Below are 13,017 nucleotides of genomic sequence, written 5' to 3'. Positions count from 1 at the left end.
ATTGAGAATTGGAGACTTGGAAGCAAAGTTGAGGACGGTTATGTCGGATGGATTTTCGAGGACGAAAATATTCTAAGTGGGGGAGAGTTGTAACACCCCGAATCTAATTAATTATTTAATTAGATTAATCGAGGATTTATTCATTGGAATTTGTTGAAGTCGAGGTTTATCGGTATTATTCTACAAACGTAATGGATTAATATGTTGATTTGAGCAGTTAAGTTTATGGTCGGATTAATTAGTCGGAGAAATACAATAGTGAGTTAGTATTGTTAAAGTTATGGATCGATGGTAAATGTGGAATATTATTGGAAATAATATTCGGTTATGTTGTGTGGTTAATTATTTATGTGTGTTATCTGACTTAATTATGTAATTAGAGCAATATTATGAATTGGGCCTAAGTGGAAAGAATATAACACAATGGATGTAATTATTTATGTGTGTTATCTGACTTAATTATGTAATTATTTATGTGTGTTATCTGACTTAATTATGTAATTATTTATGTGTGTTATCTGACTTAATTATGTAATTATTTATGTGTTATCTGACTTAATTATGTAATTAGAGCAATATTATGAATTGGGTCAAAGTTCAAAGATGACCAACCAACTGTGTTTATGAAAATTATTTACATTAATTTATGGTTCTAATTCTTTCTATAAAATCGAAACTATCACAATTTTTTAACCATTTTGATTAAATCGGAAGAATGTTCCATTAAATTATATTTTTCCTTGATAATTATGAAGCATAATATAAAGTTCAGGGTTTAACTAGAGAGATCAGAGCCCCATCACAAAGACTTAAGGGTGTTGTCACAAACATTTTAGGTGAATGACTAAATCAATCAAAACTACACGATGCTAACATAATTTTACAAGGAAGGCAAGCCTCGAAAGCCAAAAATAACTGGCCCATCCCCTCTTGGTAAATAACCTCTCCAGAGATCACGGTGGATTTGTCAATGCATCGACGTTGAACTAGATATTTTCCTCGAGGCATGCAAAGGGGTGCCAACCCTTGGCCAGGTACGTTATCCAGAGATGTCTTATAAAATTCTTACAAAACCTGGAGGAAAAGTTAAGTCCTAGAGAAAAGAACCCGGAACCAAAACTAACGCCACAAATAAGGTAAAATGTGAATAAATAAACAAACAAACTGAAATATACACATGCATTGGAGGTCAAAAATATCGGAGCTACACACATAAAAAAAGGAAGGAAGAAAGTCTGCTAAAGAAACGACTTTCCCATCTTCAATGGATGGTTGAGACGAACTCGATTGCAAGAGACATGAACATCGGGGATAAAAGTATTCCTCTTGCTTCAAAGCATTCTCAAAAGCACCCTCAGCAACAAAGAAATATTTTTGTAAGGATTTATCCCACTCCTTAAAAAGGTCAAGGTTCTCTTGATGCATCACAAGAAGACCATCCTTGGTCTTCTTTTGGCTTTCCCAAGACTCTTTTACATACTTCTCCAACTCTTCTCTTATATTTTTAGAATGGTCCCCAATCCCTAATTTGGAAGAGGATATTAGGAGAGAGTATGAGGCCCTAACCTTCTCGATCACCTCTCGAGCAAGTCGATATACCTTTTCTTTCAAAGTATCGGGATACTTAAAAGGTTCGAAAATAGTCTCTAAAACAAGGACATTATCGAAAGGGCCTCTGAATTTTATCAAATACCGATCTTTCTATCAACATCTTACTTTAATCTCTCTTTATCTCTCTCTCTCTCACCCACACACATAGTATAGGCGGTCATGCAAGAAAATATTCCCTCAACCAGCAGCCATAAAGGTTCAAGAAATAGAAATAATCTTCATCGAAAAGTGATGAGCGCAACTCCTTATCTGTCTTCAAACCCGGACAAACTAATATTAGAGAACGCCGCTTCTCTTAAGGGGAAGTCTGTAACACCCCGAATCTAATTAATTATTTAATTAGATTAATCGAGGATTTATTCATTGGAATTAGTTGAAGTCGAGGTTTATCGGTATTATTCTACAAACGTAATGGATTAATATGTTGATTTGAGCAGTTAAGTTTATGGTCGGATTAATTAGTCGGAGAAATACAATTGTGAGTTAGTATTGTTAAAGTTATGGATCGATGGTAAATATGGAATATTATTGGAAATAATATTCGGTTATGTTGTGTGGTTAATTATTTATGTGTGTTATCTGACTTAATTATGTAATTAGAGCAATATTATGAATTGGGCCTAAGTGGAAAGAATATAACACAATGGATGGGTTATGGGTTAAGTCCATTAGTGAAAAAAAGGATAGTAAGAGTTAGGGTTTTAGAGATTAAACCTCATAACTCATTTGGTGGAAAAGAATAGAAAGAAGAGAAAGAAGAGAAAGAAGAGAAAGAAGAGAGGAAGAGAAGAAAGTTATGGCATGAAGAGAGGGATGACTCCATTGAAGAGGAGGCTTTTGCTAAGGTAAGGGTGTGATTCTTACTCTCTAAGGGTTGGCATGATGATGTATATGGTGGGTTAGATTGTATGTTATTCTCCATGGAAGTTGTGTGTAGAGATGTTAGGGTTTATGAACAAATGTGTAAATTCATGATTTGAAATGTGTTTTAATTGATGTTTGATGATTGTTATGATGTTAGAAGATCCATAATATGTGTTGTATTTGTGTTTATAACATGTATTCAATTGTTGTTCATGATGGTTGGTGTTTTCAGCTTGATTTGGGTTGAGTTTAGGGGTTTTGGAATGAAATTCGCATGTTGTTTTCTGAGATTTGGGATTTTCTGAAATCGCCAGTTCGCGCCGCGAACTACTGTTCGAGCCGCGAACTACCTGGCAGAAACTCAGGAAAAATTTGATTCACTCAGTTCGCGCCGCGAACTTTGTTGGCGCCGCGAACCCTGTTTTACAGAACTTTTTCCAAACTTTAAAATGATGTAACTTTTGATCCGTAACTCCGTTTTAGGCGCCGTTCGAAGCGTTAGAAAGCTAACGCAATGAACTAAACCATGATGCAATAAAATGATCCATATGATATAGTTTCCTATCATGTTTATTAGGATTAAGTGATGAACTATGTTGTGTTAACATATGAGGTATACTCTTTGCGACGAATTGACATAATTGTGTTGCAGTATAACTTGATGTATGTCTTCTTATGATGATACAATGTTATTGAGATGATGATAAGTAACTTCCTTATGATGAATGAGATAATGATGTATGTGATGATATGCATGATTAATAAAGATGTTGTATGCTATATGCGATTAATTGTGCGTATTTGATATGTATGAGTCGACGATGATGCCATGCGATGACTTAACAATATATATGAAATTGAATATAACGTATTATGATGATTAATTGAATTAAGGAATATAATGAATTGTTGTTGTTGTAACATGATGAATCGTTGTAGTTGTTGTAACATGTTGATGTTTGTTGTTGTTGTGCAATATAATGAATTGTTGTTGTTGTAACATGATGAATCGTTGTAGTTGTTGTAACATGTTGATGTTTGTTGTTGTTGTGCAATATGTTGAATTGTTATTGTTGCTATAACATGATGAATTTGTCATTGTTGTTGTAGACCCTATGGTCACTATTGATAATTTGTATTATGTTGATAAGAATGAAGTTGAATAGATGTTGTATATTGATATGATGTGATGATGTGATTGAGATGTGGTAAAATACTATGATACGGTTATTGCCATAGAACCTTGGCATTGAGTTGATGTTGTTTAGTTGATATGGTTATGTTGTTTAAGTTGATTATGTCGTTCAAGTTGATTATGTCGTTTAAGTTGATTAAGTGGTTTAAGTTGTGTTTGTGGATGTGCATCATTTGAGTCGCATCCATTGCATTGTTTAAGACGGCCCTTGTGGCAAATGTTTGAGACGGCCCTTGTGGCAAATGTTTAAGACGGCCCTTGTGGCAAATGTTTGAGATGGCCCTTGTGGCAAATGTTTGAGACGGTCCTTGTGGCAAATGTTTGAGACGGCCCAATGGCAAACTGTTTGAGACGGGAGTTTTACTCCAATGGTACCACATGCATATGCATAAGTTTGAGTCACATTCGAGTCGCATTTGAATTGCATTTGAATTGTGTTTGGATTGTTGAGATGATGAGGTGTTTGTTGTGACGTGATAATGATATGTTTGTTGTGACGTATTTGAATATGTGATTAATGACATCGTTGCCGTTTTGAAAGTTGTATTATATTGATAAGTTGTTTTGCGGTGAAACTTGTTGCAAGATGTTATGTGATGCGAAGTGGTAAAATTATGTATGATCTATATCTCCTATATTATTTATCATGCATTCCTTTATATTGTAAGATATCTCACCCCTTTGCTGATATTTCCCCTACCATGGGAAATGGGCAGGTACTCAAGATTAGTCGTGGAAGTCCGAGGTTATTTATGTGAAGTCTTTATGTTGCTTTATGGCAAGTCGAGTTGGTGTCCATTGCTCTGATACGTAGCACTCGGGGGGATTAGTCGTTATTATATGATTATTGTATTCCATGATGACTTTTGTGTTAAGTTGAATTGAAAGGTGTTTATAAGTTTAAGTTGTAAGTGGTGAATGAAGTTTTGTTCCGAATGCTATGTATCTTTAATAAATGCAATATAAGTATGTTTGTTGGTTTAAGTCGAATTATGACATCCCATCGTTTGATGAATAATTTTAAATGCACTCTGATTTTCGCTTATAATTGCGGGGTAGATTTGGGGTGTTACAAAGTCCACCCTTCTACAATACTAGGTAGTCGGGGACGTTTGTGAAGAAGCCCCTCTACTTGAATTTCTTGTACCTATGGAGTAGATATTAACCTTCCAACAACTAATTCGACGGAGAAACCTCGAACGCCCGCCTGGAAAGCTCCCCACCATAAGGTGTTCCATTCAATATATCAGAGGTAGAAGCTCCCTTAATATAAGAAGTGTATGGGACTTCGATTGAAGAAAAAAATAGTCTCGTCCATTAGTTAAGTTTTAAAAGATATAAACCTTGGTCAGTTGTGATTGAAAACTCTTAGCAATGGGAGTCGCTTTTAGTGAAGCGATTTTCCTTGCACTTGAAGACCTGTAGCACTTGGGAGGTTACGAGTTTGGAAATATGTGTTTTGTAAAATATTTTTCTTACTTGCGTGCCATAAAAACCATTTTCAATTGAGATTGAAGACTCTTTGCATCAGTGGATTGCTTTCGGTAAAGCGAGTAACCTTACAATTGAAGGATCCTACTATCTGGGAGATTGAGAGGTTGTAAATCCATATTTTATAAAAGATAATAATTAAAACAAAGTCATTATTGGGTAAGTCATGGAATTTCTCCCATCTAGGGGTATATGATTCAAAATAAAAAATTATTTTCACTACAAGAAAATTGACTTTCGGTGACATTCAAAAAGTGTCACTAAAAGTCAATAATTTGTAGGTAAATGTCTATTGGACTTTGAGTGACACCCACACTTGGCGTCAACTTTAAGGGGGGTGTAGTGTGACACCAAATTAAATGTCACAATAACTTTTAGCTACGGTTAAGTTTTTTCCTACAGTGTCACTATATACTATGCTAGTATTAGAAATAATAGAAACTCTATCTACGGATTGTTTTCTTTTAGCTGTCACTAGAACTTCAAATAATATAATTTTTATTATATAAAAATATAATAAATTTATAAATTCAATTTTTAATATAATTGAGAAATATTACTATTTAAATAAAAGTTACTCATTTAAAATATTTTCCATTACATTTTGAACCATGACAAAGCTAAATAACTAAAATTAAACTATTATACCATTTTCTATTAAATAAATTCAAATAGTTCAATATAAAAAGATTGATTTCATATTAAAAACTAATTACAAAATAAATCATATCCTTAACATCTTAGTATATATCCAACTCCATATTATTATTTTCTATATTTGAATTTTCACATAAAATAAAATAAAAATCCTTTTTTTATATTTGTATGTTGATGTATCCATAACTTTGAAAGTCCTGCTATCTTCACTTCTATGTATCTGCATCTAAATTTTTCCTGAAATAATAAATAAATAATGATCAATATGCAAACAAAACTAAATAAACTATGCATAACAATATCACACACCTTCTACAGAAGGATACAACTCAGTTTATATTCAAATTCAAGCTATTGACATAATGCTTTTTCAAATACTTCTTTGTCAGGTACTTCAAAAAGGTGATTAATTATGATTTCATAAAGTACAACATCTAAGAATTGGGCCGGGGGAGGATGCAGGACCAATTCTTAAGCAGTTACATGCGTGAACCGTGTTCACGCAATCAACGGCTGAAAAACAGGAAATCTGGGTGACTGACCTGAAGCAGTCTTAACCATTTATCAGCATTCTGTAAAAGAGAGTTGGATAATTGGCGCTCGTATCCACCACTTGGAGTCCACAGGGGTCCCTTGAACTTGTATGAGGCGAGACCAAAAACAGGTAAAGATATGTTTGGGACACCATCCATCTCAGTTGGATGTGATGGTACAGGAGGTTGCACTCTTTGTGAACCTGAAAAGGAGAATAATATTTGTTCCATTAAGGCAATTGAAGCAAAATATGAATTAGACAACTGGTTATCATCACATACACTTGTAGCATATTGCAATGATTTAACCATGGAAATAAATTAAGCACTTATAGTTGGCAGTGTAAGCTTAAATAGAAACATTAGCCAATGAAGACAACAAGTCTTTATGGTAGATGAGAACGAACAGTCAACACCAGGGGTATTGGAAAATGAAATTCTGATTTTCATAATTGTAAACATATGGGGAAAAAACATCACGATTTACAAAACTTTTGATAACATTTATGATTCAAAATTAAAAAGAGGTCATCTTGGCCAATAACTTGCTAACGAAAGCAAAGATGACATTGTGGCATTAAGGTACATTACATGAATGAAAGTATAATAACAGTACGGCACAAAATTTCTATAAAATCTATGATGCAAAATGTCAAAATAATAATATAATAATATGGATACATAACAGATAACATGAAAGGATATTAAATTGTTCTGCCTGACAACAAAACTAAATAGTCAAAGTTCATTCAGATAAGCAAACATACCTTCCCTCCCATTTTCAAATTAATATGAGAGGTCTTCTTCACTCTCACCCTCTGTATCTTCATTTTCATTGTCATTTTGGGGAATGTCCTCTATATTAATTATAACTTCAATGATATTATCACTATCATCAGCTTCTGGTCTAATCAAATCATTATCATTTATCTCTTCCAAGACTTGCTCATGCCCTTTATCTATGTCATTGGATTGAGCATCACCCAAATCATATACATCTCTAACTTTAGCGTGCACAACGACTAACCAATCATTTTGTGTTTTATTCTCCATATAGAATACTTTCTTAGCTTGAGAAGCAAAAATAAATGGGTCATCACATATATCATTTCCTGTATGTTGCAAGTAATTAAAATTTACTAATGTCAAACCCAAATCATCAATATTGCATCCCTTATTTATGTCAACCCAATCACACTTGAAAAGTACAATTTTATATTTTCCTGCATAGTCCAACTGAATTATATCTATCAATGCACCATAGTAGTTTATTTCTCCTTCCTTAGGGTGTTTGTCTCGTGTACTGGCATAACTTTTGGTCTTAACAGTAACACAAATTCCACTATTTAGAGTCTTTAAGCACCTTTCCCACTTCTTTGTATGAAATATAACCCCATTAACAATATAGCCACTATAGTTTCTCACTACTTCTAATGGCCCCCGTGCTAACCATTTGATTTCATCTGTGACCATAGTACTTCCTTGTTCTTCTAATCGTGCTACCTAATACAATTAATGTTAAAATGATCATGAAAAACAATAAAATATTGATAATGGAAAAAACTTCGGAAAACTTACTCTTTCGCGAAACCAATCAGAAAAAGTCCGACTATGAATTTTTTCAATATCATATGGTGATAGCCGACGATTTCGATTACTGTTAGGGACCAAATAGTACTAATTTTCATATATTGTTTTTGGTCCCTTTAACCACTTTTTACTCAATAATCACACTTTTATTCATACAATTTAATAATTTTGCAATTTTGTTCATATTAGTTCATTTGAATTGTTATTTCACATGTTTGTTAGTTTTGTAGCGTTTTTAAGGTTTGAAGATCATGGAAGCAAAGAGGAATTACTTGAAGACTTGGAATAGCAAAAGAAGTGTTGACGGGGCCAGTTTTCCCCGCAAATATCCTTTGCTCCGCCAACTGCTAAGTGCTGAACAAGTCCAGTTTTGAATTTCGCTGTTTGCCCCGCAAACACTGTTTGCCCCGCAAACACTGCGCTGCAGAATTTTATCTTTTACTTTGTTGCCACTTGTCATGAGAATTGGGCTTATCTTTTGAATAGGAAAAGTTAGTACGAATTAGGGGTTATTTAGGGAGATAAAAAAGGGGAATTAGAGGATTCTATTCTATTGTAAACCACACATTGAGACTAGGGTTTTGGAGAGAAAAGCTTGCACCTTTGTGAGAGATTGATGCTCATAGCTTCTTCTTCATTCTTCTTGTTGTCAACCATGGTGATGAGTAGCTAAATCCCACTTTGGCAAGATTGGAGGTAGTAGCTATTCTTGTTAACTATGCATTTCCTCTAACACTTTTGTATGAACTTCATTAGTATTGAAATGGATGAATGTTGTTGTGTTATATTTCATATTTAGATTTGATTTATGATTGAGAAATATATTTCAACTCTTGTTCTACAACATTTTATCAAGTAGTGGATAAATGCTAGAGATAGATTTATTTGCCACTTTTCTATTTGTATCAATCAATCAAGCTTAATGTATTGATAGTTAGAGTGAGAGATCATCTAAAGATTAATATATTAACTTTCACAACCTTGTTTAGACATAAACATTGTTGAGAGGATACTAGAACATTTTCATTGCTATTGAAGCTATGCATTAGTTGTTAAAGTCACATAGAAGATAGGAATAGTGAAACCTAAACCAATCTTGTCAATCTTTTATTATTGAAACAAGTTTTATTCTATTGTCTTATAATTGTCTTAATTAGAACAAATAGCTTTTCAAAATAAAACAACTTTGTTATCTTTCGAACTTAAAATAATAGTAACTATAGAACGGCGGTAATATCACCCAATCTCTGTGGATACGATTTAAAAATATTTGCCTTGAATATACTATTCAACAAATTGGCGCCGTTGCCGGGGATTGGCGTTTGATATTGCAAGCATTGCAATAGTTCATTGTTTTAAGTTTTGTTATTTTATTAATATTGCTTTTTCGTTTCACTTGGTTTGCTAGTTTTGTAGATTTTTGTGTATGCGAGAAAAAGCTTCCGAAGAGCAATTTCATTTTGATCCCGAAATTGAAAGAACACTCCGAAAGCTCAATAGCAAGACACGAAGAAGAAGGAAGTTAGCCCAAGAGAAGCGACAAAGAGAAGAGGCATCTACTTCTTCTAACAATCACATTGAAGAAGTAGTTGTAGAGACTTTTGAAGGAGACATGGCGGGTGTTGTTCCAACCGAAATGTCCGCCAATAGTCCAAGATGTACCGCCCAATTTGCACGCAATGCTCAAGGTGGAGCAAATACGGAGATGAAGACCGGAATCCTCCAACTTGTTTATGCAAATCCATTCACCGGAATGGATCATGAGGATCCTTTCGCACATCTCACCAAATTTTATGAGATTGCGGGTTCAACGGGAGTCGATGCGGCGAATGAAGAATCATTGTTCAAGAGACTATTTCCACACTCATTACTTGGGAAAGCCAAAGAATGGTATCTTGATCAATTACCAAATGTGATGACGGATTGGAATCTATTGGAAGAAAAATTTTTAGAACGATATTTTCCTCAATCCCGATTCATGGAGGCCAAAACGGCAATTGCGGTTTTCAATCAAGGAAGCAACGAGTCCTTAAATGATGCTTGGGAAAGATTCAAATCCATGCTTAGAAAATGCAAGGGTCATGGTTTTGATGATCTCACTCAAATCCACATCTTCCGAAATGGACTTCAACCGGTGCACAAGACACTTTTGGATGCTACCGCGGGTGGCTCTCTAATGTCAAAAAGCGCGGAGGATGCAATAATGATAATCGATCGTATGGCACTCAATGATCTCCAAACTCAACATGATAGGAGTCCATCACAAAGGAAGCCGGGTGTTCTCGAATTAAACACCAATGATGCTATCCTTGCTCAAAACAAGATTCTTTCTCAACAAGTTGAGTTACTCACTAAGCAAATGTCGAAGCTTCCACAACAAATGAAGGAAATTCATGGGATGCAAATGACTTCTCACGTAGCAAGTTGTGAACTTTGTCAAGGTGACCATCCTACCGGGTTTTGTCCTCCTCCCGAGGGTGAAGAAGTGAATTATGTCAACAATCAAAATCAAGGTTATCAAAGGCAACCTCCACCTCACAATAACCCGTACCAAAGAAACAACCAAGGATTTCAACCCTCAAGATTCAACAATCAACACTATCAACATCAAAGTCCTTATCAAAGCCCAAATCCTCAAGTCCAAGGTCAACAATCTCAAGGTGGGAGCTCAAAATTGGAAGACACTCTTACACAATTCATGCAAGCATCCATGGCTAACCAAAGGAGCAATGAAGCGGCCATAAAGAATTTAGAAAATCAAGTGGGTCAACTTGCAAAGCAATTGTCCGAGCAACAACCGGGAGCATCCTTTTCCGCCAACACCCAAACCAATCCTAAGGAACATTGCAAAGCCATTGTTACAAGAAGTGGGAGGAAGGTGAATAATGGTGTGAATGAAGAGGTCATAGTGGAAGATGAGGAGGAAATAATAGTTGAAGATGAAGAAGCGGATGTGATAGTTGAAAATGAGGGAGAAAAGAGTGAGGAGAAAATAGAGGAAGAATTAGTTGAAAAAGAGCGGAAAGAAAAAGAAGAAAGAGAGAAAAATGACAAAAAAGTGAAGAGGAATAAAAAGAGAAATGAGAATGTGAGCACAATTCCTCTCCAACATCTACCTTACCCACATGTGCAATCAAGGAAGGAAGACGCAAGGCGCTACGCTCGATTTATGGATATATTTAAACAACTTCACATAAATATTCCATTTTCTGAAGCATTGGAGAAAATGCCCAAGTATGCAAAATTCATGAAGAAGATGCTCACAAAGAAAAATAAGTACACGGATGAAGAGACAGTTGTGCTTGATGCTCATTGTAGTGCAATTATTCAAAAAACTCCCCCAAGAAAGGAAGCCGATCCGGGACGAGTCATTTTACCGATCACCATTGGAGGTAACTACATTAGTAATGGTTTGGTTGATTTGGGGTCTAGCATCAATTTAATACCTTTATCCGTTGTCAAGAGATTGGGGAACATTGAGATGAAAAACACCAGGATAACTTTACAACTAGCCGATAAGTCTATCATTTCACCATATGGAGTTGTATAAGACATGCTGGTAAAGGTGGACAAATTTTTGTTCCCGGTTGATTTTGTGGTAGTCGACATGGAGGAGGATCGTGATGTGCCATTAATACTTGGAAGACCATTCATGAAGACCACCCGAATGATGATTGATATCGATGATGGGATTATGAAAGTAAGGGTGCAAGATAAAGAGGTAATTTTTACTCTTTTTGAGTCTATGAAGCCTCATAAGGATGAACATGACAACTTTCGAATCGATGATGAAAAAGGAGAAATCATTAAGGTGGCAAATCAAATTCACAAGGACAAGGAGAAGGCAAATCATGAGGGAAAGACTTATCACAAAAACTTTGAAGTTGGTCAAATGGTGCTTGTGTGCAATTCAAGACACAAGGTGTTTCCTAGCAAGTTAAAGTCAAAGTGGTCGGGGCCATTTGTTGTGAAAGAGGTGCGAAATTATGGATCCATTATGGTGGAGGACCCTAAAACACAAGAAAGCTGGACTGTAAAGGAACAAAGACTCAAAGGCTACCACGATGGATAAGCAAGCCGCGATGGTGTGTCATTTCGCTCGTCAAGCCTTGGTGCACCATCGAACCGTCGAGCTCGAACGACGTTAAACAAAGCGCTTGTTGGGAGGCAACCCAACGTCGTAAGTAGATTCTATTTTTCTTTTTGATTTTTGTTTTTAGAGTTATTTAGTAACTATTTTTGAAAGGAAGTGGAAGTTAAGTGTAAAAATTGGCATTTTTCAAAAATTTCTCCTGTTTGCCCCGCAAACAGAGCACAAACAGTGAGTAAGCCAATTTTACAAAGAAAATTTCTCCTGTTTGCCCCGCAAACAAGTGTTTGCCCCGCAAACAGGTCAGCCAATTTTGAAAAAGAAATTTTCATCAGTGATTGCCCCGCAAACACTGTTTGCCCCGCAAACAGAGCACAAACAGTGAGTAAGCCAATTTTACAAAGAAAATTTTTCTTGTTTGCCCCGCGAACAGGTGTTTGCCCCGCAAACACTTCAGTAAAAAAAAAATTCCACTTTCAAAAAAAAAAAAAAAAAAATTAGCTTTTTTTATTTAACCTAGTTTTTTTATTTTTATCTTTTATTTTTACTTCTCTCCTCTCACTCTACCGCTCTCGTCCTCACTAAACTCATCTCCCATTCTAATACCCTATCTTCACCCACATTCCTTGGAAGCGGAGTATGATGCATACACAAATTGGCCTGTGGGCAGGCCACTTTTCATGGGGGGTGCAGGAGGCAATGGTACCGGAAATGAGGACGATACAATGGAGGATGTGATCGGGACAGTTGGTGGTGGTGATGAAGAAGAGGATTGAAGTGGTGTTGTAGCATTTTTTTTAGTTTATTTTTATTTTTATTTTAGTCTTAATTCTGTTTTGTTTTATTTATTTATGGTTTCACTTTTTGGTTTTTAATTATGTACTTTATGGTGGCTCTCGTTTCACCATTTGAACATCTTTAAGAATTGCAATTTTATTATTGTGGATTAATTGTGTGTTTGGGTGGAAAGTGATTATCCAACTTTT

At 35.3% G+C, this 13,017-nt stretch overlaps 1 protein-coding gene across 1 annotated transcript; it reads left to right on the top strand.

Moving 5' to 3' along the window:
* The first annotated feature begins 9,919 nt into the window (after positions 1-9,919).
* Positions 9,920-11,491, top strand: LOC131622952 (uncharacterized). The gene is made up of 2 exons (XM_058893961.1): positions 9,920-10,382; positions 10,455-11,491. Exons 1-2 carry the CDS (start codon positions 9,920-9,922, stop codon positions 11,489-11,491), a joined length of 1,500 nt encoding a protein of 499 aa, XP_058749944.1.
* Positions 11,492-13,017: the final 1,526 nt, after the last annotated feature.

The sequence above is a fragment of the Vicia villosa genome, unplaced genomic scaffold (assembly GCF_029867415.1).
Source record: "Vicia villosa cultivar HV-30 ecotype Madison, WI unplaced genomic scaffold, Vvil1.0 ctg.000045F_1_1_2_unsc, whole genome shotgun sequence".
Lineage (NCBI taxonomy): Eukaryota > Viridiplantae > Streptophyta > Magnoliopsida > Fabales > Fabaceae > Vicia > Vicia villosa.
Note: the sequence above shows the minus strand (reverse complement) of the source record. Positions and strands in the feature narration are given on the sequence as shown.